At 31.0% G+C, this 26,043-nt stretch overlaps 3 protein-coding genes across 9 annotated transcripts in view; 1 reads left to right on the top strand and 2 right to left on the bottom strand.

The window, feature by feature from the left end:
- The window catches only part of Cpap1-b (cuticular protein analogous to peritrophins 1-B), a 58,276-nt gene extending 49,033 nt beyond the window's left edge, over positions 1-9,243 (bottom strand). Inside the window, exon 1 of the mRNA XM_076402797.1 lies at positions 9,071-9,243. Coding sequence (XP_076258912.1) covers positions 9,071-9,134 — 64 coding nt within the window. The 5' untranslated portion in view covers positions 9,135-9,243. The remainder of the gene's footprint in view (positions 1-9,070) is intronic.
- LOC143195537 (RING finger protein 17) lies at positions 9,151-18,144 on the top strand. Of its 2 annotated transcripts, XM_076402785.1 has the most exons (28): positions 9,151-9,351; positions 9,408-9,704; positions 9,758-9,900; positions 9,955-10,108; positions 10,237-10,472; positions 10,540-10,620; positions 10,676-10,815; positions 10,892-11,065; positions 11,122-11,330; positions 11,406-11,552; positions 11,608-11,758; positions 11,930-12,055; positions 12,123-12,312; positions 12,367-12,480; positions 13,256-13,346; positions 14,422-14,839; positions 14,893-15,108; positions 15,165-15,333; positions 15,433-15,585; positions 15,643-15,737; positions 15,833-15,986; positions 16,038-16,280; positions 16,336-16,514; positions 16,570-16,911; positions 17,016-17,178; positions 17,282-17,417; positions 17,470-17,723; positions 17,782-18,144. In XM_076402785.1, the coding sequence occupies exons 2-28, from the start codon at positions 9,479-9,481 to the stop codon at positions 17,896-17,898; spliced, it is 4,821 nt and encodes a 1,606-aa protein (XP_076258900.1). In that variant the 5' UTR covers positions 9,151-9,351; positions 9,408-9,478; the 3' UTR covers positions 17,899-18,144. The 2 variants fall into 2 exon arrangements, 1 of the variants encoding a protein (XP_076258900.1); XR_013005551.1 differs by lacking the exons at positions 9,151-9,351; positions 17,016-17,178; positions 17,282-17,417; positions 17,470-17,723; positions 17,782-18,144 and having other exon boundaries at positions 9,358-9,704; positions 16,336-16,569; positions 16,629-16,759.
- Positions 18,131-25,932, bottom strand: Isha (Insulator su(Hw) mRNA adaptor). Of its 6 annotated transcripts, none has more exons than XM_076402786.1 (15): positions 25,754-25,932; positions 24,981-25,271; positions 24,727-24,901; positions 23,650-23,717; positions 22,025-22,573; positions 21,691-21,964; positions 21,430-21,638; positions 21,128-21,368; positions 20,828-21,073; positions 20,558-20,773; positions 20,336-20,498; positions 19,742-20,232; positions 19,280-19,684; positions 18,866-19,228; positions 18,131-18,809 (listed from the first exon to the last, which is right to left on the bottom strand). In XM_076402786.1, the coding sequence occupies exons 1-15, from the start codon at positions 25,781-25,783 to the stop codon at positions 18,592-18,594; spliced, it is 3,939 nt and encodes a 1,312-aa protein (XP_076258901.1). In that variant the 5' UTR covers positions 25,784-25,932; the 3' UTR covers positions 18,131-18,591. The 6 variants fall into 6 exon arrangements, with proteins under 6 accessions (XP_076258901.1, XP_076258904.1, XP_076258903.1 ...); XM_076402789.1 differs by having other exon boundaries at positions 19,748-20,232; XM_076402788.1 differs by having other exon boundaries at positions 20,828-21,070.
- Between the last annotated feature and the right edge of the window lie 111 nt (positions 25,933-26,043).

Genomic DNA, 26,043 nt, shown 5'->3' with positions numbered 1-26,043 from the left:
CATAATAAAGTATTTCATAACAAATTTAATAACAATCAAAATTTAACAAACAAACAGTTAAATTGTCTTTAATAATAATACACACCCTCTTCTAAATTATATTTCTGCATTACACAGCAACGTTAAACGATAATAATAACTTACGAATAAGTCCAAATATATATATATAGCAACAAAAATTATAATATTGCAATTAGAGAGTTACCCAGATCCACAATGATTTTATCTGTAACTATATTATACCTATTTTAGTAAAAGTCGTTTTAAAATACTTGTAATAAGTTATGAAATGGTTGAATGACCCTAGCGATATAAACTGTAACAATAATTCTCTAAACCATCTATAAAATTAGCAATATTGAGTATTCCTATAATTACCAGTAATTAAATGTTCCACTATACTCAATAACTCAATTATACTCCAACACATTACTCAACAATTCATTCGGTAAGTGAAACAGGAATAAAGTTATTATAAATAAATATAGTAATATACAGACAGTAATGTGATTAGAATAAACGAAACCAATGACACCTAACATATGGGCTAAAAAGTCCCGTCCTAATAACAGGTCAATTGAAAAGTCCCCGGCCGGACACATAGATGACGCTACTAGAATTAAATCCATATGTTTTTTAGTTAGCACTAACCCTCAAAAGATGCGTGTATAAATTTGACAGCGGTCAGATCATTAGTTTGTGAATTATAGCATTTTGCGTGAAGCAACTTTTGTTATTATGGAAAAAATGGATAAAAATTAATTTCGCGTGTTGATAAAATATTGCTTTTTGGACGGAAAAAATACAGCTGAAGCAAAAACTTTGTTGATGCCGAGTTTCCGGACACTGGCCCAGGAAAATCAACCATCAAAGATTGGTATGCTAAGTTTAAACATGGTAAAATGAGCACCGAAAACGATGGACGCAGTGGACACCCAAAAGAGGTTGTTACCGGCGAAAACATTTAAAAAATCCACAAAACGATTTTGAATGACCGTAAATTGAAACTGGATGAAATAGCACACACTCAGATATCAACTGAACGTGTACATCATATAATTGACGAATATTTGTGTATGAGAAAGTTCTGTGCAAAGTGCGTGCCGCGCGAGCCCACTTTTGACCAAAAATAACGACGAGTCGATGATTCGGAGCAGTGTTTGAAGATGATCAAGCGTAATAAACCCGAGTTTTTGCATCGATATGTGACAGTGGATAGAACATGGCTCCATAATTTCACTCCGAAGTCCAATCGACAGTCATCCGAGTGGACTGCACATGATGAACCCGCTCCAAAGCGTGGGAAAACCGAACAGTCAGCTGGCAAGGTTATGGCGTCTGTATTTTGGGATGCGCATGGAATAATTTACATTGACTACCTTGCAAAGGGAAGGACCATCAACAACGCCCAGACACGCAACAGACAACACTATTACATAGCGTTATTGGACCGTTTGAAGGACAAAATCGCCCAAAAACGGCCGCATTTGAAGAAAAAGAAAGTGCTGCTTCACCAAGACAATGCACCGTGTCATAAGTCAGTGAAAACAACGGCAAAAATCCATGAATTTGATTTCGAATTGCTTCCTCATCCACCGTATTCTCCAGATCTGGCCTCCAGCGACTATTTCCTGTTCTCAGATCTCAAAAGAATGCGCGCTGGGAAGAAATTTTGGTCGAATGAAGAGGGGATCGCCGAAACTGAGGCTTATTTTGAAGTAAAGGACAAATCGTACTACAAAAATGGTATCGAAAAGTTGGAGTGTCGCTATAATAAGTGTATAACCCTTGAAGGGAATTATGTTGAACAAAAAAACTAATTTTGCCAAAAAAATGTGTTTTACTATGCTAGGCCGGAGACTTTTCAATTGACCTGTTACTCTAGTTTTGTGGCATTACCCGCATTTGGAGTTAGTATTAACTTTCATAAGAAAGCTATTAAAATTTCATGATATTCTACTCATAAGTTTGTGAGTTATTGTACTAAGAGTGACACTACTTTTATTATTTTCAAAACAATAGATCAAAAACAATTTCGTGTTTTAATTTTATACTGCTTCTTGATGGGAAAAAATACCGTTTAAGCGAAGCAATGGATTGAAAAGTGCTATAAGAATTCGGGTCCATCAGAGACACCGATGATGCAGAACGCAGTGGACGTCCAAATGAGGTGTAACACCAGAAAACAAAAAAAAATCCATAAAATCGTTTTGAATTATCGAAAAGTGAAGTTGCGTAAGTTAGCTAAAGATATCTAAAGAACATGTTGGTTTTATATTGCATGAGCATTTGACTATGAGAAAGCTCTGTTCAAAGTGGGTGCCGCATTTGCTCAAGGTTGACCAAAAACAAGAACGTGTTGATGATTCTGAGCGATGTTTGTCCAAGTTTAAACGTAACAAAACCGAATTATTGCATGGATACGTGACTATGGATGAAACATGGATCCATCACTTCACTCTGGAATCAAAACTATTGTCGCCCGAAAGCACAACACTCGGCTGGAAAGATTATGGCCTCGGAGTTTCGGAATGTGCATGATATAAATTCATTGCCTATCTTGAGAAGAGAAATACCATCAACAATGAATATTATATAGCGCCATTGGAGTGTTTAAAGTCGAAATTGCAAAGAAACGACCGCATATGGCAAAGAAAATATTTGTTTCATCAAGACAATGCACCGTGTCATAATTCAATCAAAACAATGGCAAAACTACATGAATTGAACTTCGAATTGCTACCACAAAACCACCGTATTCGCCAGATTTGGTTCCCAGCAACTACTGGCTATTCGCAGACCTTAAAAAATGATCACCGATAAGAAATTTCACTCGAATGAAGAGGTAATCGCTGAAGTTGAGACCTATTTTGAGGCAAAAAATAAATCATTCTACAAAAGTGGTATTGAAATGTTAAAGTCACGCTGGAATGATTGTGTGGCTCTGGATGATTGTGTGGCTCTGGAGGCCTTACAAGGTTTAACCGCATATCTCTAGCTTTTTCGTCATTGTTCAGCGTAATTACTGCTATATTATTACATCAAGGGACAACACATCATCGATACACATTATAATGCACAATTATAACTCAAAATAATTTTAAAATGTATGGCCACAAATTGGTAAACAAGCAAACTGTAAAATACTTACGAACCCAAGTGTCACCAATAGACGTCATTACAATTGTAGCGTATTGGCCCACATTTTAAAATACATTATAACAAATGTAAATTTGATTTCATCCAAAAGCTTCCTATACGTAGAAATTAACATATCATGTAATAGTTTTTCAAAATTAGTAATCATGCCCTGGTGGCTGTAATACCAGACCCATACTTCAAAAAAACTTACGTACATAACATAATATCATAGAGATTTGCTCATCCTTGCGTACCTATAATCGGCTTTATTGGCGAATGACAATTGCGTACAATCGAGCTGCGACCTTTTTCAAATTCTTTTACCACCTATAAACCATATATTAGCTAATGATGGTGCAAGATCCAGCAAAGCGTATTTCTCATGCACGCTCATGCCTTTTGCAAAATCATAGTAAATCCATTAACCAAACATTATTTCCTTTTTTTCTATAACAGATGCAAGCAAAATTTTACAAATTAAATTAATATGGACGAATTGATTGCAATATTTCATTAATAACTACCATGTGTACCAGAAGGTCGTTACCGGTATTCCAGCAGATGTCGCTAGGTTTAAATATGCATTGTTTACGATTTGACACATATGTAATTTTATTTTACTGATATCAGGCTCCAAAGTTATATATGTTATATTTTGCGGAAGTAACACAGTTATATATTTATATCTTTTTGAAAATGTCAAGTTTCGTGTCTAAAAACGTGCATTTGGTGAAAATCATTGTTTGCTGGTAGAAATTCAAAAGTGACGATTTTGAGATACGAGACCAGGAATATTCTGATAGACCGAAAAATTTTGATGATGCGAAACTGGACGAGTTACTGGGTGAAGACACAACCCAAGCTCAAAAATAATTAACAGAAGCAATAAATGTAGCCCAAGAAACGATTAGCGCCCGATTACAAGCAATTGGGAAAATCCAAAAGATGAGAAGATAGGTGGCACATCAATTAAATGACAGAAAAATGGTTATCACATTTTCAATCATCAAAAAACTGGTTGGTTTTCAAAAAATCATGGTTATCACTTGGCGAAGCCGGCCGACTCCAAGGTCAAATCGTTTTGGTCGCAAGACAATGCACTGTGTTTGGTTTGGTTGACAGCAAAGTGGTGTGGTGGGATTTGTTAAAATCTGGTGAAACAGTTAATAGTGATCGCTACCGACAACAAATGATCAATTTGAACCATGCATTGATCGAAACACGTTGAGGATGAGCTCGAAGACACGGTAAAGTAATTTTACACCACGATAACGCACTGTCTCATAAAGCAAAATGGTCAAGAAAGCGTTAGAAGCACTTAGGACACAATGGGACGTAATATCAATGGGACACGCCTTTGCATAGCAGCACTTATCCAATTTCTAAGAAATTACAAAATTGTCCGATGAATGGTTTTGCTCGAAGGACAAACAGTTTAGGCAATATCTATAGAATCTAATGGCCTTGAATAGAATCTAATACTTTGAATAAACACATTTCTTGAAAATTATTTAGTTTTTTTTTAACCGACACTTTTCGGTACACCGGGTAATTATTTTCGATATCTTATTAAAAAAAAATTACAAATGGCTCTTATAATGAAAAACAATTACATGTCAATTTTAGATTAAAAATACCAATTGAACACAAGAGTCTTAAAACTATATCACAATCTCCTATTGTTTAATATATGTATATAAGTTGATTGACACGTATATATAAAATAAAAACCATCATGTCATATTCACACCACCGAATAACAATTAATTATTTCATATCAGAGCAGGTTCTGTAAAATAAAATATGATAAAATTCTCCACATGTTAAATACAATGACGGTTGAAAGCGATGTTACTGCATCGGAAAACATGACAATGGAAAATCAATCGCGAAAAACTTTCTTTACAATAATACATACCGACGCGTTTAATTTCAAATGCCTGTTTGTTACTTAACAACAATCATTCAGTCGTCAGTAAATAGCTATGTATTAATATTAAGTATGTCAAAAATAATTAAAGATATTTCTATGGTATATAAAAAACTTACATTATAATTTACACTTTTCTAACCTTTTCATATTTATTAATATAATTATTAATAATTTATTTAGTAAGTTCTTAAACTTATATTATAACAAGAAGCAAATCATAAGCTTAAAATGAAATATTATTAATTATTAATGAAATGGAAAACTTGACGAGCCGATTCCTATTTATCCAATAAGAATTCAATGACAGAAAATGTATTGACACATAGAAATTCACTATTCGTATAATATTCTACTTCTCGACATGCAATTTAATATAAATCCGTTCGAAAATGTTTAGGAAATTATAACGGAAATTAAACAATAAAAGTAGTTTGGAATAATTCTGATATCAACGTCTTAGACTTCATTTTTAGGATAAAACAAGCTGAATTCAGACTTAAATTAAATATAATATTGGAGAACATATAGAGTGTACAAGCATTTAAATTTCCCACCATTTATGTGGTTAAATTTGGCAACTCAAAAAGGAAACAATTTGACAGCTAACCGTTTAGAGTTAGTAAAAATGAAGAGTTGTTATTGTATGCAATAATTCAAAAATAATGAAAATATACTAGTCACAGTTTACAAATTTCGTACAAAATATGGTCGGAATATTGATTAAACTTCAGCAAAATTAAATTCAGGAAAACTGAATAAATTACTATTAGTTACTTCTTACTATCGAAACAATGTAAAAAATGTTTCTAATCCAAATCATCCTAAACGATGAAACTCATTTCCACTTTGATTCAAAAAGGCATTCAGAATATGTCACTATTTGGCGCGAATTTTTAAACGTGTTTGGTGCTGCCAGACCTATATAACGTTGGCGCAATTCGGTATATGAAATGGTAAACACAAAATCAATGTAGCCACATTTATGCAAAATAATTAAGAAAAATTTAGAATAAAAATTGCGTTTGCAGCATGTCACTGATTCGTTGTCATATATGTTACATAATACATAACCTTATTGCATTTACTTTATAATTAAATAAAAAAGTAAATAAACAATTAATTAAATAAAACAATTAAAAAAGTATATTTAATTCAAATTTTGAGTATATTAAAATATGACTTAATAGGTCATTTCTATATGTCATCAGATGTAATTATTTTTAAATACAAATATATCTAATAAATCACTATTATAAAATAATATAATTCTATGTAGAAACCTTAAACATGAAGAAACAATTAAAATATCTCTCAACTTTCACTATATAGCATGCTAAAGAACTACATTCAAACACTATTTTCTAAAATAAAACTATAATATGGTAAACTATCAACAATAAAACGATATTAAATAATACCATATAAATTGTTAACGGGTAAAATATATTGAATAAAGTTGACACAATCACAAATATAGTGCCGTCTATATTCCTTAATATACACTCACTAAAGAGACAAATCTATTTTGACATAAGAATATATCATGAAACATTTGAATAATAATGTATATAATTTTTTTTTGTTAACAAACCTTGTATAATAAAAGGCTTCGTTTTTAAACGGTTGTATTCTCATGTGCTCTTGGAACGTGTATCGTGTCAAGGAGATCATAATTACCATTGAATCATTTTTTTCACAATGGTCGCTTGTGTCATACCGGTCATTGTTTTGATGTTTGCAAAACTGCGTATTGAAAATCCAGCGTTGACATATCGCGTATGGTCATTACCATCTATTTATCGACTATTCGCTTAATTACTAATTACTATAATTTCCTAATATGCTTCTGAGTACATTTTTTAATAGAACTGTTGTTAGGAGTTATTATTGAATATCAAATATAGTTCTCCCAATAAAATAGCCAATGTACGTCATCAAAATTTATAATGAAACGTTGCCTCACCAATTTTAAGTTTTCGCTTATATTGACTCTGACAACAAAATACTAATGTAAATAAAATAATGGTACAAAAATAACCTTGTTAGTAAGTCTAATGCATATTTATTAAAAGGCTTAGACTAAGGTTAATTAGACAGCCACAATAGTTTGTGGACTAAAATTGTTTTATTATATTTATGACATATGACAACGGTCTCGACCAGTACTAACACAAATTGAGCTATATTCACCGATTTGGTTACATGTTCAGACGCATCAGACTTCATTCTGTCTCTTTTTTAACTCGATTAATACTCATTAGTAAAATGAAAAAGAAAAATGCTTTGAGTTTAAAATGGATTTTAAGTTTTTATAAACTGAATTTGGTAATACGTTCGATTGTGTTAATGAAGTGCATTGGCTGTCGAAAGAACTTATACTTTGTGATTTAAGGTATGAAAATGAATATTAATATTACTGTTACTGCCGCCTCTCTATTGTTATTATATCTACTTCTCATTTGAAATACATTTTTGTCACTGAAAGGCTCTATTACGAGATCTCTATCTCGAAAATTCATTAGAATTAATAACATTCATTGAGTTAGGGGAAACTAATAATAATTAAACTTCTTGGCAAAAAACTATCCTATAATAATGAAATCATAATTTTTCGAGTATATATAATGAACCTCTAAATTGAATTCGACGTTCAACATGACCAACAGATTTGTGTACCATAATCAATCATAAGAATATAAAAGCCGACAACCTTGACCTAATGCCCGAATAGGATCGTCTTTAAAACTTATACATCCATATATCACTTATAAGTGAAATGTGACTGTACTGCATGTAGTTACTCCAGCATAACTATTAAAATAATGGTAATGTCAAAAACTGTTGATCGAATCACCGTCTGTTGCCATGAAAAATCCCAAATATAAACAATCATAAACATAAAGTACACCTATGCCCTGAGTGGATTCAAACCCGGGACTTGCTGTTGTAGAAGTACCGTCCTGCCACCTTGAGCACTGCGATTGCAGTTAATATAATATGAATGAATAAACGTAAACATTATTTGGGCCTTTAAAAAACGTTTCTTGTTAAAACATTTACAACAGTTAAAATATTACCAAGAGTCATCTTATTTTCTAGTTTTTACATAAGAAATGCGTCTGTGTATGTATTGTCGATGAATGTTACGTCTTTTAACATGGCGCACGGGTGACAATATTATATTCTGTAAAGTAGTTATGCAAAATATTAAAAATTCTAATTATACCTCAAGACATTACATAACACCTTTTATAAGGTTATTGTCAGTAAATGACAAAAATTTTAATGCTATATATTTAAAATTTAAATATAATGAAGATGCTTCCCATAACTAAATATTATCCTCAATGTTATTTAATTAACCATAATCATCATTTACTCCTAATAATTTAAAAACACAGTTATAATATATGATTTCTTACCACTCTTATATTTGTTTAGTGCTATTTATATCGTGTTTGCAATAAATGACTTTTGAATTTCATTAAGAAATTATTGAATTATTTCTCAAAAAAATTGTAATTTTAAATCTTGAATGAAGTATTAATATAAATATGTAAATATATTAATACTTCATTTTAGATTTAAAAATATATTTTAATACAAAAGGACACATCAGACTATATTATCATAATCATATAATCAATTTCAAAAGTATCATTGATACAATCATATTAAATGACCGAAAATTGGGTTAAGGCTGCGAGTTCACGTTTAAATATATCAAAGAAAAGCCGAGTAGGCTTGGCACTATTCAACTTTCTTTCCTCCAACGAGTTGCTAGACACTGTGGCGATTACTTTTTAATGAGATTAAATCTTTTTACTCTTATATAAAAAGTTACGCGATTTATAATAATAGATAAATATAATTAAATTACATTTCAATATATATTATAATTTATTAATAGCATTAAAAATTGACATCTAATAAATTGCGCATCTTCAACCAAACGCACCTTTCTAATAACCACCTTATAATATTGAATTTTCTTACCAGTCACTAAAAAATATCCAACAATTATTAGTAATAATTTTACACAATTTGTCCTGAATAACATTTTTGGGATTTATCAGAAAATACAACTAATTTACGGAAAATAAACTAATCAACGATAAAAAGTGCGCTAAAATTAAGCGTTTCAAGTCCCCGCATCTCGTTAGTACTGGTACGTAAATACAAAACCTGTAGATATTATCTGTAAAGCTCCTCTAGTGGTGGGATTCCATTTCAAATTTTGGCGCCAACAAAACCGAACCAATAGTAGGTTTACATAGGTAAACAAAGTGGTCTATAGATGGCTAAGATGTACTGAAAGTATTTATTTTTTTAGAGTCTTCCTGTACATAGAAAAAGTCCTTTAGTTGTAAAAATTTAAGCATAAGAATTGATCGAATATTAAAAATGTGGGGTGACCCAACACAATCAGGAATAGCAACAACAGCAAGTTATAATGTTAGTCAAATGCAACATAAAAAGACATATAAACAAAATAAAAATCAGACAATACCACCACAAAATTATAATAATCCAACCAATACAGTCAACATAACAGAACCTGAACCTCAAGGAATTATATCTCCTGATATTTATTTTTGCTTTAAATGCAAAAAAGGATTTACGTGTAGATGTAAGTGTTATACATAAAGAAGTAATTGCTTTGTTGAATTCATTGAATTTCAGATAGTCCTAGTAAAAATATTACTGGAAAAGTACCACTAATTTTACATTGTAATCATACCATATGTCAAGATTGTATTTATAATAATTTAAAAGACTTTGAAGTTACTTGTCCTATATGTAACAGAGCTACCAATTTAGATCAGGTAACATATCTGTTAATTTTAGTTAGCCTATTTATCTGTTTGTTTCTTTAATAGAAAGGATCAATTACTACTCCAAAAGATCTTCAATCTGTTTTACTCCCAAATTATTATATTATTGGCTATATCTTATTTAATGAATCGCAATATACACACAGTATTAAATTTGTATCTAACTCTCTTAAAAAAACATCAACTATTCCACAACTGGGTAGGTATAGTGATCGATATTCAACTTTATTAAGGTTTTTATATATTAAATAAATATAAAATTATTTTAGAAAGTTGGTCATATAGTATCAATATAATTATTTCTCATAACAATAATTAAAATTTTAGCTATTTATTGCCAAGATTGCCAAGACAGTTCTTTATATATAAATACTGAAAAACTAATATCTCATCATCAAGAACCATCAGGAAAACTACCTAATTATTCATTTGAACTTGATTTTTGTATTCATCATTCAAATATGCAAAATGAATTTTTATGCAACGATTGTGACCAGAAAGTCTGCTGTTATTGTATTATTGAAAGTCATTCAACCCATAAAAGGGAGACTTTGTGGAAACTTGTAAGTAACGAGAAGTATTTATTAAAAAGATGTTATAGCTTTTATTGATATTATAACTTTTTATTAGACCAAAACTGAATTAGATGAATTCGATAAGAAAAAAGAAGATGCTATAAAAGTACTGAAGCAACTGCTGGCCTGTCAGAAGGTAACAAAACACTGTAATATATACAATAAATGTTAAAAAAAAACCTCTCTCATAGAAGTTGTCAGAACTAGCTGAATGTAAAGATGACTCTGTCAAAAATCAAATTCATCAATATTTCTGTAATCTTATTGCAAAAATGTCATCAATAGAGAAACAATTATGTAGTGAATTAGAAACAAATCAATGCGCACAAAGGTAAGTTACAACATAATATACCGATGACATGGACAGATATTTTAGTACATTATATTAACAAAATTATTCATTTTAGTGACCTAGAAATTATAGAAGCATCTTTAACAAATCATGTTAGTAAGCTTACAGAACTTCTAATGTGTACTGCTAAAGAGAAAAAGGTCAATCTCAAAAAAGCACTGAGTGAGCTCCGAAATGTTCATGAAATTCCTAGATTTTTAGTATCAGATGATAATGTTAAAAATATGGAGTATGTGGTTATGATTAATGTCAAATAATTGGAATATTAATTAGGTAATTTTATAGATTTTTTGCTGATCCATTAATGGAGAAATATTTAGAACAAGCTTTTACGTTAAATAAGCCAATAAATACCCGATATAAATTGATATCTAAAAATGATTTAGCAAATGATTATGAGGTGGAGAAAATTAATAATGAAATAAAATCACTTATTGGTGGGCTCAGAGACATATTAGGAAGTAAAAAATCTAAGGATGTTAACAAAAACAGTGGTTTGTATATAAATAACTATAATATAAAATTTTAAATAGTTATATTTCCTTCAATTTTTTTTTGTTAAAATTCAGGAAAAGTTATAGTGCAACATATTAATTCAACAGAAAGTTTTTTTGTACACTTGAAAGAGGACCAATCAATACTGCACCGATTGAATGATATAATTGAAAATTATGTTAAAGTTGGGTGTTCCTCTAATGTAAAAGAACCTCTTATAAGTATGAATAAACATATATTTTGAAATATATTTTTCTATATTTAGGCATTTTTCAGATGGTCTTTATTTAGCACTTTATAAAAATACATCTGGACAACAAGAGTTGTGGCGCAGAGCCCGTGTGGCTAATATAATGAACAATGATGACATAAGTTATGAAATGTTTTTTATTGACTATGGAATGAAGCAGACTGTTGATATCTCCAGGTATGATTATTGTGTTAAACTAAAAGATTATTTTCATAAGAAATTTAAATTATATTTAAACTAATAATTCTTTCATCACAAAAATCTCATGGAATACTGATATATAATGCACAATATATTGCATTCATAGCCTCTATAATACTAATTATTATATTTCTTGTTCATCTATAGTATTAGAGAACTTCCTTCATTTCTTGTACTGTGGAAACCATTAGCCATTGAATGTAAGTTGCACAACAATAGGGATATAACTTGGAATAAAAATGATCATTATACATTTGGAACTATCACCAAGAAGTATGTTAAATAATTTGACTGACACTATAAATAAAAAACTCTCACACTACTAATGATTGTATTCTAGTAAAGAAGTTTATATGTTTATCAAATGTATAAATAATGGATTACGTGAAGTGGACTTAATGGTAGATTCCTCAGATGGAGGTATAATTTCAGTAATTGATATTTTCTTCAAAAACAGACAGTTAACACTAACAGAAAATAACTCTACCCAGGATTCTCACTCACTACTTAATAGATCTCCACCTTATAAAGTAACTATAGAGATCCAATAACAAGAACATAATTACTGTTTCTAATTTTTTTAGAACATTGTCTTACAAAGTAAAATATTTCCGAATACTAAAAAATTTACAAAAAATCAACAAGAACGAGTTGTAATTGCTAATATAACGGATCCATATAATGTTACAGTTCATCTGGTAAGTACAACTGAATATTAAGGAAAAAGTAATTTAGGTTTGTCCTGATAGGTGGTATTAAAGTCGCATATCTCTAAACTATATCATTCTATATACTTATTAATAGCACATTCCAATTATAATTCATCAGTCAAAAGCTATTGTGTTTTAAAAATGGCTTTTATGGAAGGTTACATTTTATTTTTCTACTTCCAAAAAAAGACAAATGCAATCCAACTCATCGGAAATTATGAGGTGCTTAAGTATTTGAATAACGAGTATTTATAATGAGTATTTAAATAAACGCCAGCATCAGATTTAGTTTGCTCGTTTTCGTTTCTGGGATTTCGGTGATAAATATATAATATATATATATATGTATATATATAAAAATATATATATATATATATATGTATATATATATATATATATATATATATATATATGCTCGTCCCGGCTAATCAATCGTTGAAAAGTCGATGAAGTTCTTATCACATGAACATATCAAAGTAGACAGAAATACACAATTTACCGATATTACTGCAAAACTAAAAACCGGTCATAAAACAATTCTTACACCAAAAAAAAGTCAATATTTTGGTATAGAATTGATCTATAGAAAACACGTTTTCTTCCAATACAACACAAATTAGTGTTTGAAATTTATATCAGTATCCGGGAGTATCAAAATTCGCTTTGAAAACATTAAAAACCGAAAATTACTTTTTCCAAGCTCATTATATTACTGCTTTTAAGAAGATGAATTGATAATTTATAATTGTTTCATTAATATTAGGAAGAAAATAAGAGTAGTTTTAATCTTATGTGCAAGGAATTAAAAATGTCTTACAATTCAGTTAAAAATGAAGTTTGCATTCCTTTGGAAGGTAAGTAAATTATACTGTAAGCATTAGATGTAGTATTTAATCAGAAATAATTCCCGATAGATGATTATATTAAAATAAGTGGTTATTATAAAAATAATCCTTTGTATCCTTTTGTTGAAAATAGGTATTCTGACATTAAAGATAAAGGTGCTCAGAGAAAGGTCTTTAAATACTGAAATTATTATTAGTATCTAACATACACACATATATTTTGAAGATCCTACATTAAATTAGCCGTACTTGGAAATAAAATCTATTCAAGAGTTTAGCGTAGTGAGAAAATCGCATGCGGACAATAAAAGATTAAATTAAAACTGAAACCGAATACAGTTTTGAATTTCATCGTAACTTGAGAAAAGAGAGTGTTGTTAGTAAAGAAATTAATTGATAATTTGCGTAGATTTTTTTAGTTTAAGCACACACAGTAAGCAGTTTACAGAAAGTCAAAAAGTATGTGATCCACCTTTATAAAATCATAAAAAAGTATATATACTCCATAAAGTTTCTTTTTTTTTTCTTTTCGTTTCATTTTGGTCTTATGCAACTTTTTCTTCAGGGCTACTCCTTTTGTCAGAACCACATTGATATCAATGATATTACATATATACGAATCACCAATATGAAATTAATCACCAAACATCAATATAATCTAAGCATATCAAAACAAAGTTATTGACAAAATCTCAACCTGTGTCAAATTTTATATTTATATGTGGTACGCTAGTGCGGATATCGTCCATCAAAGGCTCTTTAAGTTACGGTTTGATCTTAAAGAACAACAACAAAATTAGATAGAACTGTACATATATTTTAAAGCTTCTTTAAAAATCAAGCTGATTAAAGTAATAAATTGCCAATTGTTACATATAACAATTGCGCTTTATCGTTTTCCATATTTACCATATGTTTTTCTTTCTGCTAAATACTAAATTTTATAAAGATGTCTACAAGTGAATTGTTTCAAAAACATTTTATATTTTCATCGCAAATAATTTAATGTCAAATACTAGACCTAATATATTTACAGTATGTTAATCTTCTTTCTAGTTTATTTTATAGTTGCCTTTTATTATAGGTACTTATGTTATAGCCGAGTATAAAGACCCGATACGGTTAAACTATCATAGAGCATTTATTAAACATACAGATTTAACTATGGATCAAGTGTGTGTTTATTTGGTAGATTGGGGTTGTAGTGTTATTGTACGTTCAGATCAATTACGGCCGCTTCCGCAACAGCTGACTAAATTAGAGTGCCTGGCTGTTAGTGTTAAAATGGCTCACATAGCTCCATACAATAAGGAAAATACATGGCATGAAAGTTCCAATAAGTTGCTGCAATTATACTATAATTCTCAAACACCGTTGAAAATGGTTGTTCACGAATTGTCTCCCCAGCTTAGCGTAGCTTTATTTGATATATCTGATAGTGTAGATTTATGTGTGAACTCCATGATGGTGGAAAATAATCTTGCTGACAGCACTGGGAACATGTAATTATGTTAACATAGTGTCCTAATATAAAGGCTTACATAATACTTTATAGCGCATCGCAATTAGAGTGGCCGCGTTTAAATAGTAGCGAGCCTGACCTTTTTGAAGAAGATTGCTTTTTTACAACCTTACTTAAGAAAGCAATATCAGATCCCGATTCGGAAGACGAACTTGAAAAAGACAAAACCATTGAGCGACGACAACTACAGGTCCTTAAAGTTGAAAGTCCAGACGCTTTTTGGATAAAGTTTTTATCCTTTAGCGAGAGGTTTTTATGTATGTATATTAGATTTTGGTTGAGTATTAATATAATTACGTTTTCAGAGACAGTAAGATGTATAAAGAGCTACAAATTCATTACAATCAAGAACAGATCGAAAAAGAATATTGGGATGTAGACGAAATGTGTGTAGTGGAGTTAGAGAAAGAATATACTCGTGGTAAAATTGTAGAAGTACTTAGTAATGACTACAAAGTCAATTTATATGACAAAGTAAGTAATTTAACATTTATTATATGTTTTATTTAATTATAAAGTGAAATAATGAAAATTTATTGTTTTAATCGCTATTGTAATTTCTATAATTTCCAGGCCGAAGATGTATACTTACCAAAAAACAAAATATTCATATATAATAAATATTTTATGACATACCCACCAGTTGCAATCAAAGGCCATTTAGCAAATATTAATCCGGCGGGCGATACAGGCAAATGGAGTATAACATCTATAGAATCTCTGCAGGTATTTTTTTGTTAATATAATTAGATTAATCTCATAAAATTTCTATATTATTTTTAGAAAATACTACATAAACACAAAAGAATATATGGTACCATTGAAAATGAAACGGACGCAAGTAGATTAAAGAAGAAATCACTACCATTACATTTGTGGTAAGTTTCAGTGGAGAATGTTAAATTGCTTAGAATATATTCATTAGTGATTCAGCTATTATTATGTATTTTTTTTTAATTTATCAATTTTAAAGGTATAGCGAGGTTATTCAAGGAGGACCATTAGATCCTGACATAACCAATTTCTATTCAATCAATAAGATTATGATTAAACTAGGTTTTGCTTATAAAATAGTAAAAACAGTAGCATCACCAAAATTAGCAAAAACTGAAGATCACTCGTTGAAGGTAATATATAATATGTCTTATGATTATATATTATCTATTCATTTATTTTAGAATTTAGAAGAAACTGAAGAACTTAAGACTGAAAATATCACTGGGGTAATTAATACCTGCTGTATAAATTCCATTAACAGCAACAGTAGTGATAGTGAATTATTTAGCACTGAGGATTTGACAATTAATGAAATTGTATATAAAGAAATAATTTCTCCAATAACACAAAACAGTAGTACCACAACAGAAGGGTATATAGATAGTTGGTTACCTCCATTTCAACTCACCAAAAAGGAGTTTTATGTATTTATAGTGAAAGTTAATATAACAAAAATAAATTTTAAATGCCTGTTTTTAGGCTAGAGTCACATGTGTAGAAACAGGAGGTCACCTTTTTATTCGAGATGAAAATATGAACAAATTATATGAAAAAATGCAGGCAAATATAAAAGAGTACTTTGATAACAATCCTCCACAGCAACAAAGTAACAATTGGAAAGCTGATGAATTATGTACTATAAAATATGATGGAAATTGGTAAACTATATAAGCTATTACAATATTGTCCTACTTATTAGAATCATTGATTTAGGTACAGAGGGAGAGTTCTGAAAGTAAATAGCAATTTTAAAATTTCCGTTTTTATGATAGATTTTGGAAGTGATCATGAAGTATCACCAGATGTTCTCTATAAAGAAATTCTGTATACTGAATATAATAGTTTTGCTACTAAAGTAAAACTAGACCAAGTGTATTCAATGACTGATAAATGGCTTTTGTCAGATTATGATAATTTCCATTCTTTGATAACAGATTGGTGTAAAATTATTGTTATTGGCCCCTTAGAAGTTGAATTACCTTTAGTAGATGTTTACACCTCTGATGGAGTATATATTAATAATAAGTTAGTAGATATATGTCCTAATCTATCAAGGTAAGTGAAGTGTGTTATGTTATCAATAAAAATATTTTGATAGCCTAGAGGGTGGTTAGATTCCATATTCTATATTTTACAAGACTAATATCCACATTTATTAGAAATGCCATTTTATTGCCTACACAGAGTATGAAAGATACTGTTGACATAGAGCTTACAGAAACTGAAACATCAATAGGAATATTTGAAGAAAACGAATACAAGTATCTTTCAAGGGTTTATAAACAACCACCTATTCCTGAAGAAATGTTAGAAGGAAAGATGGTAAATTTTTCGAGATATAAATTATAACACAATGAACACAAATTATATACATACAAAATGTTTATACTATAAATGTATATGAAATTTACATATATATTTTTAGGTAATATTAGAAGTAGCTGGGTTTTTAAGTCACAATAAAGTAATTTTGAAAATTCCTGGTGATAATATATCTCCTAATATATTTGATCTGATTATTAAAATTCAAAATGTTGCGGAATTATTTCCTCCTCTTAAAGGTAGTTAATATATTTGTTATATATCCAATACAAAAAAAAAATATCATTCTAGACATTCAGTTAAATCAGCCATGCCTGGCTAAATTTTCTGAAGACGGAATTTGGTATCGAGGACGGATATCTAATACAGATAATTTAAATTTTGAAGAAGTTGATGTACTATATGTTGATTATGGAAATGTTGAAAGATTGGCACTGGAAAATATACGATCAATACCTATTGAATTTTTAGAAGAACCCCAGCAAACTTGGGAGGCGCAGCTTAATATTCAAAATGACTTAGATACCTCCGACCTCCTTGATCAAGTGAGTGTAAAGAATCAATTTGTAACACAAAATTACCGATAATGATTTCCCTCAACAGCTTAGCGAAACGCTGAAAAATACAAATTTATTAGTGAAATTAGTAAGCATATTTCCTTTTACTGTCGATTTATATGATGATAATGGAGAACTGTGTTACAATAATAAATTTCAATAATTATTTGTTTAGTGTATAGACTCCTAAATCAGAATAATGGTTTTGTTGAACTGCATTAGTATTAGTGTATTCTTAAGCCTTATAAATATTATGTATAAAACAAAGTATTAGATAATTAATTTTTGCCTTACCACTTAGTTATAATAAACAGGAATCTTTGTAATATATTTAGATACATTCTTAAGTGACATTCAAATTTGTATTCTATAAAATGGGATGGAATTAAAAACACTTCTCAATAATAAATAGATTTTTATTTATTTTGATGACTGTTACAATAGCATTTTCATGACTTCTTTTTTGTTTAACCCGGTGAACTTGATTTCTTTAGAAATTTTTTACACAAAAGTCTATACAAAAAAACGTGCATGGGCCTAATTTGACGATTATAAAAAAATTCTAATTATTCAATATTCCTCAATATCAAACACAAAACTTTATATTTATATTAAAATGGCCCATAAAACTTAATATATCACTCAAAATAAAATAGATAAAGTCAATTACAGAGGCCCCTAATATCTACAAAAAGACTAATAAAATGATTTCAATAATTATAAAAAAGAGTATTGACAGTTAAAAACAATAAGTTTTAAATAAAAGTTTAAATTATTTTAGTTCTCTAATACAAACCCCATTGTCAACAGTCAACACTCACTATTTAATAAATCTACACGTAATTTGTTAATAATATTAACCTTCATTTTCTGTAATGGTTTCTTCTGTTGTTTGATCCGAATCTTGTTGGCCACTTTCTGTTGGCTCTGGAGGAAGTTCTTTTTCACTTTTTTCTTCAAATTGGACAGCAGTTTCTATTATAGAATTTTCATCTACCCCTGGTGGACCATCTTCTATTATTGCAGGTTGTTCTTCAATAGCTTCATCTCTTAAAGGAGTACCTGCACCATCACCTGAGGGTTTAAATTTATGTTTAGTACTGTCATCAATAATACAAATTTATAAATACCTGTTTCCTCATTAACAGGTTCTTCTATTTTTTCCTCTTCAACATGGCCTTCTTGAGCTGGGTCTTGATGTTCATCAGCGTTTCCCCAACGAGAACGAGTTCTTTCTGGTTTTATTGGTGGAGTCACATCTTCTTGAATTTCAGAAAGTTCTAAGCCAGGAGGCCCATCTCCGAATGGTAGAGCACCCTCAAATCCTTCTGGGCCGCGACCACCTCTGCCTCTAAAGCGGCCAACTCGTCCTCTATGGAACGCATCATCAAATGGAGGTCGTACACCACCCCGTGGACCTCTGAAAAACTCAGGAGGCCCATCGAAACCTGGATTAAATACGCCTGGAGGCCCTTCACGAAACGGCATGCCTCCTAAAAAATATTGTTTTATACATATTTAACTTAATAAATAAAAATACTTACCGCGGCCTCTTAATCCCCTAGGTCCAAAGAATCCTCTTCCTCTTAAAGGTGGTGGTCCTCTTGGTGCAAATTCGGGACCGCCACGCATCATTGGAGGACCAAACTCATCTCGCCCTGGGAAGAAATCTGGCCCGTCCCTACCTCGACCTCTTCTTCCGCGTCTTCCTCCACGTTTTGATCTTGGTCCATCAAATCCGGGACCAAATTCAGGGCCATAACCTGGACCATATGAATCCATGTCATAGGGGCCATACCCTCCATCAGCGAATGGTGGGCCTTGATCCATATAAGAGGGCCCTTCTGGCCCATATGGACCAAAGGGTGGGGGATTATCAAATGGGGGACGTTCACTCATAGGCGGTCCATAAGGTTCCGCGTCACCCATTAGAGGTGGTCCTCGGTATCCTAATAACAAGGAAAAACAGTTTTTATTTAGGGTAAAAACACATATTTTTATCTTACCCATACCGTCCTGAATTAAATCATGAGGTGGTGGAGATTCAAAGGTAAACCCAACAGTATCACCATTCTTTTCATTTGGATTAGACTTTTTCTCATCGGTCCCATCAATGTTTTCTTCTTTACCTGACGGTACAGAGTCTTCCTTGGAACCACTCCGCGTACCTTCAGACAGCTTGCGGTCTTTTGAATTTGGTGGGGGCTCTTCGAACTTCATACCAGCCATTTCTTTCAAACGGTCATTCAAAGTTTTCTCTCTGTCACGCTGATCATCTCTTCGATCATAAAAACCATCGCGTCTATCATGAAGTCCGTCTCTTCGATCAGCCCCATCGCGTCGATCTGTTCCACCCCATCGGCGTTCCCTATCATTACCACGCCTATCACGACTATCTCGATCGCGATCCCTATCATTTCTATCTCTATTTCGTCCAAATTCCCGATCTCTATCTCTTCTATCACGATCTCTACCGCTGCTGTGGCTATCTCTATCTCTAAAATAAATAAAGTATAGACATTGAGCATGTATAATAATTGACTCTATCCAGTATAAACTTAATCAGTCATTTAATCACATTATGTAGATTAACTAATTACCTGTTTTGATCTCTGTCCCGACTCCTACTCCTCCTTCTTCCTCTGTCATCACGTCGTGCGTCTCTAGTATCACGTTTATTGGAACCGTCATCCCGTCTACCACCAAAACTTGATGCTTGTAATGGATCATTTAAAGCCATGTTTTGCTTAGATTCATGATGACCTGGTTGAAAAACAGTTTAATACATCTTAGAGTAAAAAATATGTTACAAAAACAATTACCTGCATCTTCCATTTCAATATCCATGTTATCTTCTACATTGTGCGGTGGTGGGGGCTGAGTTATAGGTGGCATCGTAAGTGGAGGCATCGTAAGAGATTGTCCTGCTAAATTCATTAACGATTCTCCTAAACTACGTAAATTTGCATCCGTAGAAGGTGGTGGCGTTGGTTTGTTTTCCATCCCTGATAATTGAGGAGGTACATAACCAGGTGGCCCTACCAATTTTAAACAAATTAAGGTTATTTACAAGTGAATTTAGTAAGTTATACCTTGGAAAGGTGAATTAAGTCCTAAGCCAAGATTTGGCATCATTGATGAAGCTATATTAGGTGGAGGTACTCCAATAGGTAAATTTGCCATATTAGCCATATTTGGCATTATTCCCAAAAGTCTGTTATTATATTGGAAAGGATTTACAAGAGGTAACAATTGTGGTTGAAGAAGATTTGTACCAGGTATAGGAGGGGGTTGGCTTGTATCAATAGTAGGGGTTGGAACTTTTCCTATATCAACTGCTAAAATATACAAAATTAAAACTAAGTATACAATTATAAATCAGAATTATATACCTCCGCCCATCATATAAGATGATTTATCTGTTAAAACATTTTTCTTTTTGTTCGTTTCTTCAATTTTCATTTGCATCCATGGTGGCATTGTTTCTTCATCAATCATACCACCATCTTCTAACATCTCTAGATCAATGTCAAGCTTGATTTTATTCCATGGAATATACGACACTCCTAAATCGCTTTCCCAATAATCCTTTAAATCTTTACCCTTAACACCTTTGCCTGGAGCCCATGCTAACTAAAAGTATAATAAATGAATTACTTTAAAATTATATATGGTGGCAATTAATGTATCTTACAGTAATTGCTTTTCCATGTAACATGTGATTCTTCAACTTATTAAGACAACGTGCTGCATCTTGCCGCCTATGCATAACTATAAACGCACATCCCCTTGGGGGAATTAAATCAATACTGACAATATCACCAAACTCCCCAAAAGTATTGGATAGATCATCCTGATGTACCAGTTTAGACAAGTGACCCACCCACAATGTAGTACTACAAACTAAAAAAATCATGTAAGAAAAAAAATATTTTAAGAATAAAATAAATCATACCACTAAGATTTTCCTTTTTAACAGCAGGCAATCCCCTTTTTTTCCTTTCTCTATCTCGTTCAGATTCCTTTTCTCTATCTTTTCTATCTTTATCTTTTCTGTCTCTATCACGTGACCTAGATCTATGCCTCCGACCTCTTGAACGAGATCGCGATCTCCTCCTTCTATCCCTATCTTTATCTCTACGATCCCGGGATCTCGAACGACTTCTCCTTCTCTTGCTATATCTATCTTCCGATGGCGAATGAGAATCATCAGGGTCTAATGTTATTACCTATATTAAAAACGTTTTCAATCAATTTAAAATCACGCCCTACAACTTCACTTATCCTACCTCAACATCATTACCAGTTCCACTGTTTTGGCTTCCTCCAAAACCACCGCTGTTATCATGTTGCGAGATCGACATATCATACGCTTGAGACATCTGACTATTATCTCCGGCAGGTGGTATAAACTGAAGACCACCAATCATGGTCGGTTGGGTATTAGGTTTAAACTCACATTCTGATGCAAAAGGCAGGTTAGGAACCGTTTGCGCTAAATGTTTGTCAAATTCATCTTCCTGTAATTTCATCTCTTGTAATTTCTTCAATTTTTCAGCATCTATATCAAGTTGGCTACCAGGCACTGCACTGGCAATAGTACTCTGTAAAGTTTGGAGCTGTCTAAGTACTTCAGGATTAGTAAGAAGATTGGCAACGGAATCCAAGCCTTGCTGGATAGGCCTCGGACTTGGATTCACTTCATCTTCATCATCTCCATAGTCAAAATCAAGCAACTTTTTATTAAAATGTACTTGTTCCGGTCTTCCCGCGTCTGCGCTTTTTTTAAGCAAACGCTGAAGTTGTTGTAACTGATGTAGGACGGGTTCGGTAAGATTCTGAAAGTGAAACAATAAAATAATACAACGCGAAATGTTGAATAAATTAAGGCATGAAATTAAACATTTTAAATGTGAAATATCATTATTCCTAACAGTTGTTTTTTGGAAAAATTAAGCATTCAAAATATTTCATAAAAATATTATGGATTTTGTAATTACCATTAATCATAACTTATATTCACAAATATAAGTTTAAAACGGAATTACTGTCTACAAATACTACTTAAAGTACATTTTCAATATCAATGTAAATGGCATTCTTAGGCTTTGGCTCCAATTGTTCATGACAGTTATATTGTCGCAACGAAAATGTTATAGTAACTTAGCCTGGAAGCTAATTTCTCAAAAGTATTGTATAGTAAGTTAATACATATTTAAGAATACAAGTGATATAAATTAGAAAGCTGGAAAATTTAAGGTCATGAAAAATAATTTATTTTTCATGAAAAGTGACATTAAATTAAACCAACTATAGTATTACATTTATGAATTCTGTACTGGGAAGTTTAAACAAAGACAATTTTAAAAACTATAATCTGACTGCACAAATATCCTATTTCTCTGTTTGAAACGCGCGTCCTTGACTTTTCTAGAACATTAGTTTCTGGATTTTTTTAATTAAAATGAAAAAAATATCTTTTGATATTTTAAAAATATCAAATAAGTGTTAAAACAATATCAATGCAATAGCTCGAATAAACTATAATAATTCAATATGTTTCACTAGATAATAAAATGTAATACTTGTGAAAATATCAGCTAATATTTAAATAAGTAAATAGGATTAATTGCCTTAGATACTACTAATACATCGCAACTCTAGATTTATCATATAACCAGTTAGATATAACATATTTCATAATCATTTTATACAAATCATAAAACTTCCAGACTATCTTTATATAACAATCTAACAAATGCAAAACGATCATCTTGAGATCTTACAAGGTATTATGTAAAGTTATTAATAAGAGTGAAATAAGGGATATTTTCCAATTAGGTGTTGTAATTAACATAATTATGGTCCCATAGTCCACTCTATGTGTCGATTCTAGTCCTTTGAGGTAACTAACCGAACTTGACGCCACTCCGTCGGTCGCTTGGTTCGCCTTGGTCGGGGTTCTTTGCAGTGCGGGTGAACCTATCATGAACAACTGATTTAGAGAGAGCCAAGCCCTGCGCAATGTGCCAAATGGGCGTTTATATAAACATATATGTATATATAAAACTTAAAAATTCCGCCTAAGAATGTCACTTTTTGATGCACTTAATCTACATAATCCAAACTCAATTTTCTATAAAATTACATTACAGTTACATTTTTAGTTACATTCGGAAAAGTGAGTTTGGTGAGCTTAATCTAAAGACTTACCATTAGATGACCCCCAGTCAAGCCTTCCTCCAGCACATCGTTATAAAAAGCTTACCTTATGTTTATTTTGACTGGGGTATAAAATGTGGAAAAAACGAACAATGTAAGCAAATTCATTAACTTAACTCTAATTGAAGAACTATTTCTTTTGTAAAAAACTTAATGGACCAACATTTTTAACCGCTTATTGGAGTAATGCTACTAGTTTTATATTGACACTTAAGTATTTACTGAATATTAAGTTAAACAAATTAAAAATCACATTATTTCACTTAATTTACTAATAATGTTATAACTTCAAGGGCTTAAAAATTATTTCTGTATTTATTAATTTAATGTTATTATTATGTGTTGATTAATGTTGAATAATGTAAAAAAACCATAAGGACATTATAAAAATTCCAAAAGAAACTACACTCAGACAACATCTTATCAAGATTTGAGAAAGTATGAATGCATTTACTTACTGTGAAATAAAGAAATTATTAAAAATGAAAATTATTTAAACTAAATAAATTGAAATATATATTTAACATAATTGTTTAAACATCACACTATAATCACTTAATTAATGGTTTTAATATTTTATTACTAAAATGAATTCCATTTGCCAATTAGCTAATTAATTAATTAACTATAAAATATTACTTAGAGAAAATATTGATGATAAAAATCTACATATATCCATCAACCCAAAAAGAAAAACATTCTATTTCACAAAAAATTATTCATTGGCACATTGCAATAGAAGTTCCTACTAATATCTACTTTTACCAACCTTTTATAGCTGATTGTACTCCAGATCCACCATTACTCTGTTGAATTGGAAGATCTTGCTGTATTTGCTGATGAATTGGATTGTTTGGATCAGCCATATCAAATAACGGTTGAATTACATCAGCTTGAAACACTTGATTTTTTTGCCACAGATTCAAGACTCTAATAATTTTACTCTAAAAAATATATATATGTATATATATAATTACATAAAACTAATTCTAATTTCGATAAATTTCATATAATATACTTTACCTTGTCTTCAGGTGGACACTTGAACAAGTTGATAAAAGTTTGTTGTAAATTTTTGGCAAATCTTGGTGCAAACACATCTTTTTCCGCCCCAAATTGATGCCTTGATTGTCGGACTATAGAATCAATGACATATAGTCCTGGAACTTTATACTCTGGTTTACATTTCAGTATAAATTTTTCAACGCTTTGAACTACATGTTTATAAAATTTAATGGCTTTGATTGCACCCCTTGTGATGGCTGTCATTTTCGCCTTGGAAATAGGAGGTTTCACCTCATATAAGGAGGATAGCTACAAACACATTTTATTTAATATTAAACTGAAATTATTCTAAATAACTGAGTACTAAAATTAGAGATTCAACTTGTTTGGAAAAAAATTGCAATTTTATTTCTGCTAAAAAAGATAAACTGGCAACAAGGCATAAGTGCTAGTCGAGGATAAAAAAATTATCACTATATATCTGTATCTTACATACGTATTGTAATCGCATACATAAGATATGTTAATCAATAAAGTGAAATAAATAAAAACTATGTTCTTTGAAATCGATTAATATGGTACTCCTCGATTAATATAAGACATAATTTTAGACCAAAGTTTAATCGATAGCGCAATAAATATTTTCTAAATCCAATAATTTTTGCTCCGGTTTCATTCCATTTGTAAAAAATATTATTATAGAGAGTAAGTTGACAATAAGATTTATTAATAGAGTAGCCGTAATGCCTACATGTCACATTACCAAAGCGGCCAAATAAAATGGTATTTACCTCAGAATTAAACGACTTTACCGCCTCCATTTCACAGTCACTATATTATTTCATAAAAATTACACAAAAGTGTTACACTAAAAAGCACAATTTAAACATAATTATTAACAATTCACTTAAATAACTTTAAGATTCGGAATACCGACGCCATTTTCGTACATTTCCACTATAGAGGGTATGCATCCAAATGCCGGACAATATAATGACGTTTCATTGATCATGCGCACTAACGTTGTGCCCTCTATGCCAAGAAAGTTGAAAACGCAGATAATATAGAAAACCTTTAAATA

The sequence above is a fragment of the Rhynchophorus ferrugineus genome, unplaced genomic scaffold (genome assembly GCF_030347505.1).
Source record: "Rhynchophorus ferrugineus isolate W39M unplaced genomic scaffold, kcgeb_rfMv2 rfM4, whole genome shotgun sequence".
NCBI lineage: Eukaryota > Metazoa > Arthropoda > Insecta > Coleoptera > Curculionidae > Rhynchophorus > Rhynchophorus ferrugineus.
Note: the sequence above shows the minus strand (reverse complement) of the source record. Positions and strands in the feature narration are given on the sequence as shown.

What these genes read in the sequence shown, in the direction of transcription:
- LOC143195537 (XM_076402785.1), top strand. Translation starts at nt 9,479, where the DNA reads ATGTGGGGTGACCCAACACAATCAGGAATAGCAACAACAGCAAGTTAT. An exon ending in AAAAGGATTTACGTGTAGAT is followed by an intron (nt 9,705 to 9,757) that starts GTAAGTGTTATA and finishes ATTGAATTTCAG; the next exon opens with ATAGTCCTAGTAAAAATATT. An exon ending in TCACCAAAAAGGAGTTTTAT is followed by an intron (nt 16,281 to 16,335) that starts GTATTTATAGTG and finishes GCCTGTTTTTAG; the next exon opens with GCTAGAGTCACATGTGTAGA.
- Isha (XM_076402786.1), bottom strand. Translation starts at nt 25,783, where the DNA reads ATGGAGGCGGTAAAGTCGTTTAATTCTGAG. An exon ending in TAAAAAGGAAAATCTTAGTG is followed by an intron (nt 21,639 to 21,690) that starts GTATGATTTATT and finishes TGATTTTTTTAG; the next exon opens with TTTGTAGTACTACATTGTGG. An exon ending in TACATGGAAAAGCAATTACT is followed by an intron (nt 21,369 to 21,429) that starts GTAAGATACATT and finishes TTATACTTTTAG; the next exon opens with TTAGCATGGGCTCCAGGCAA.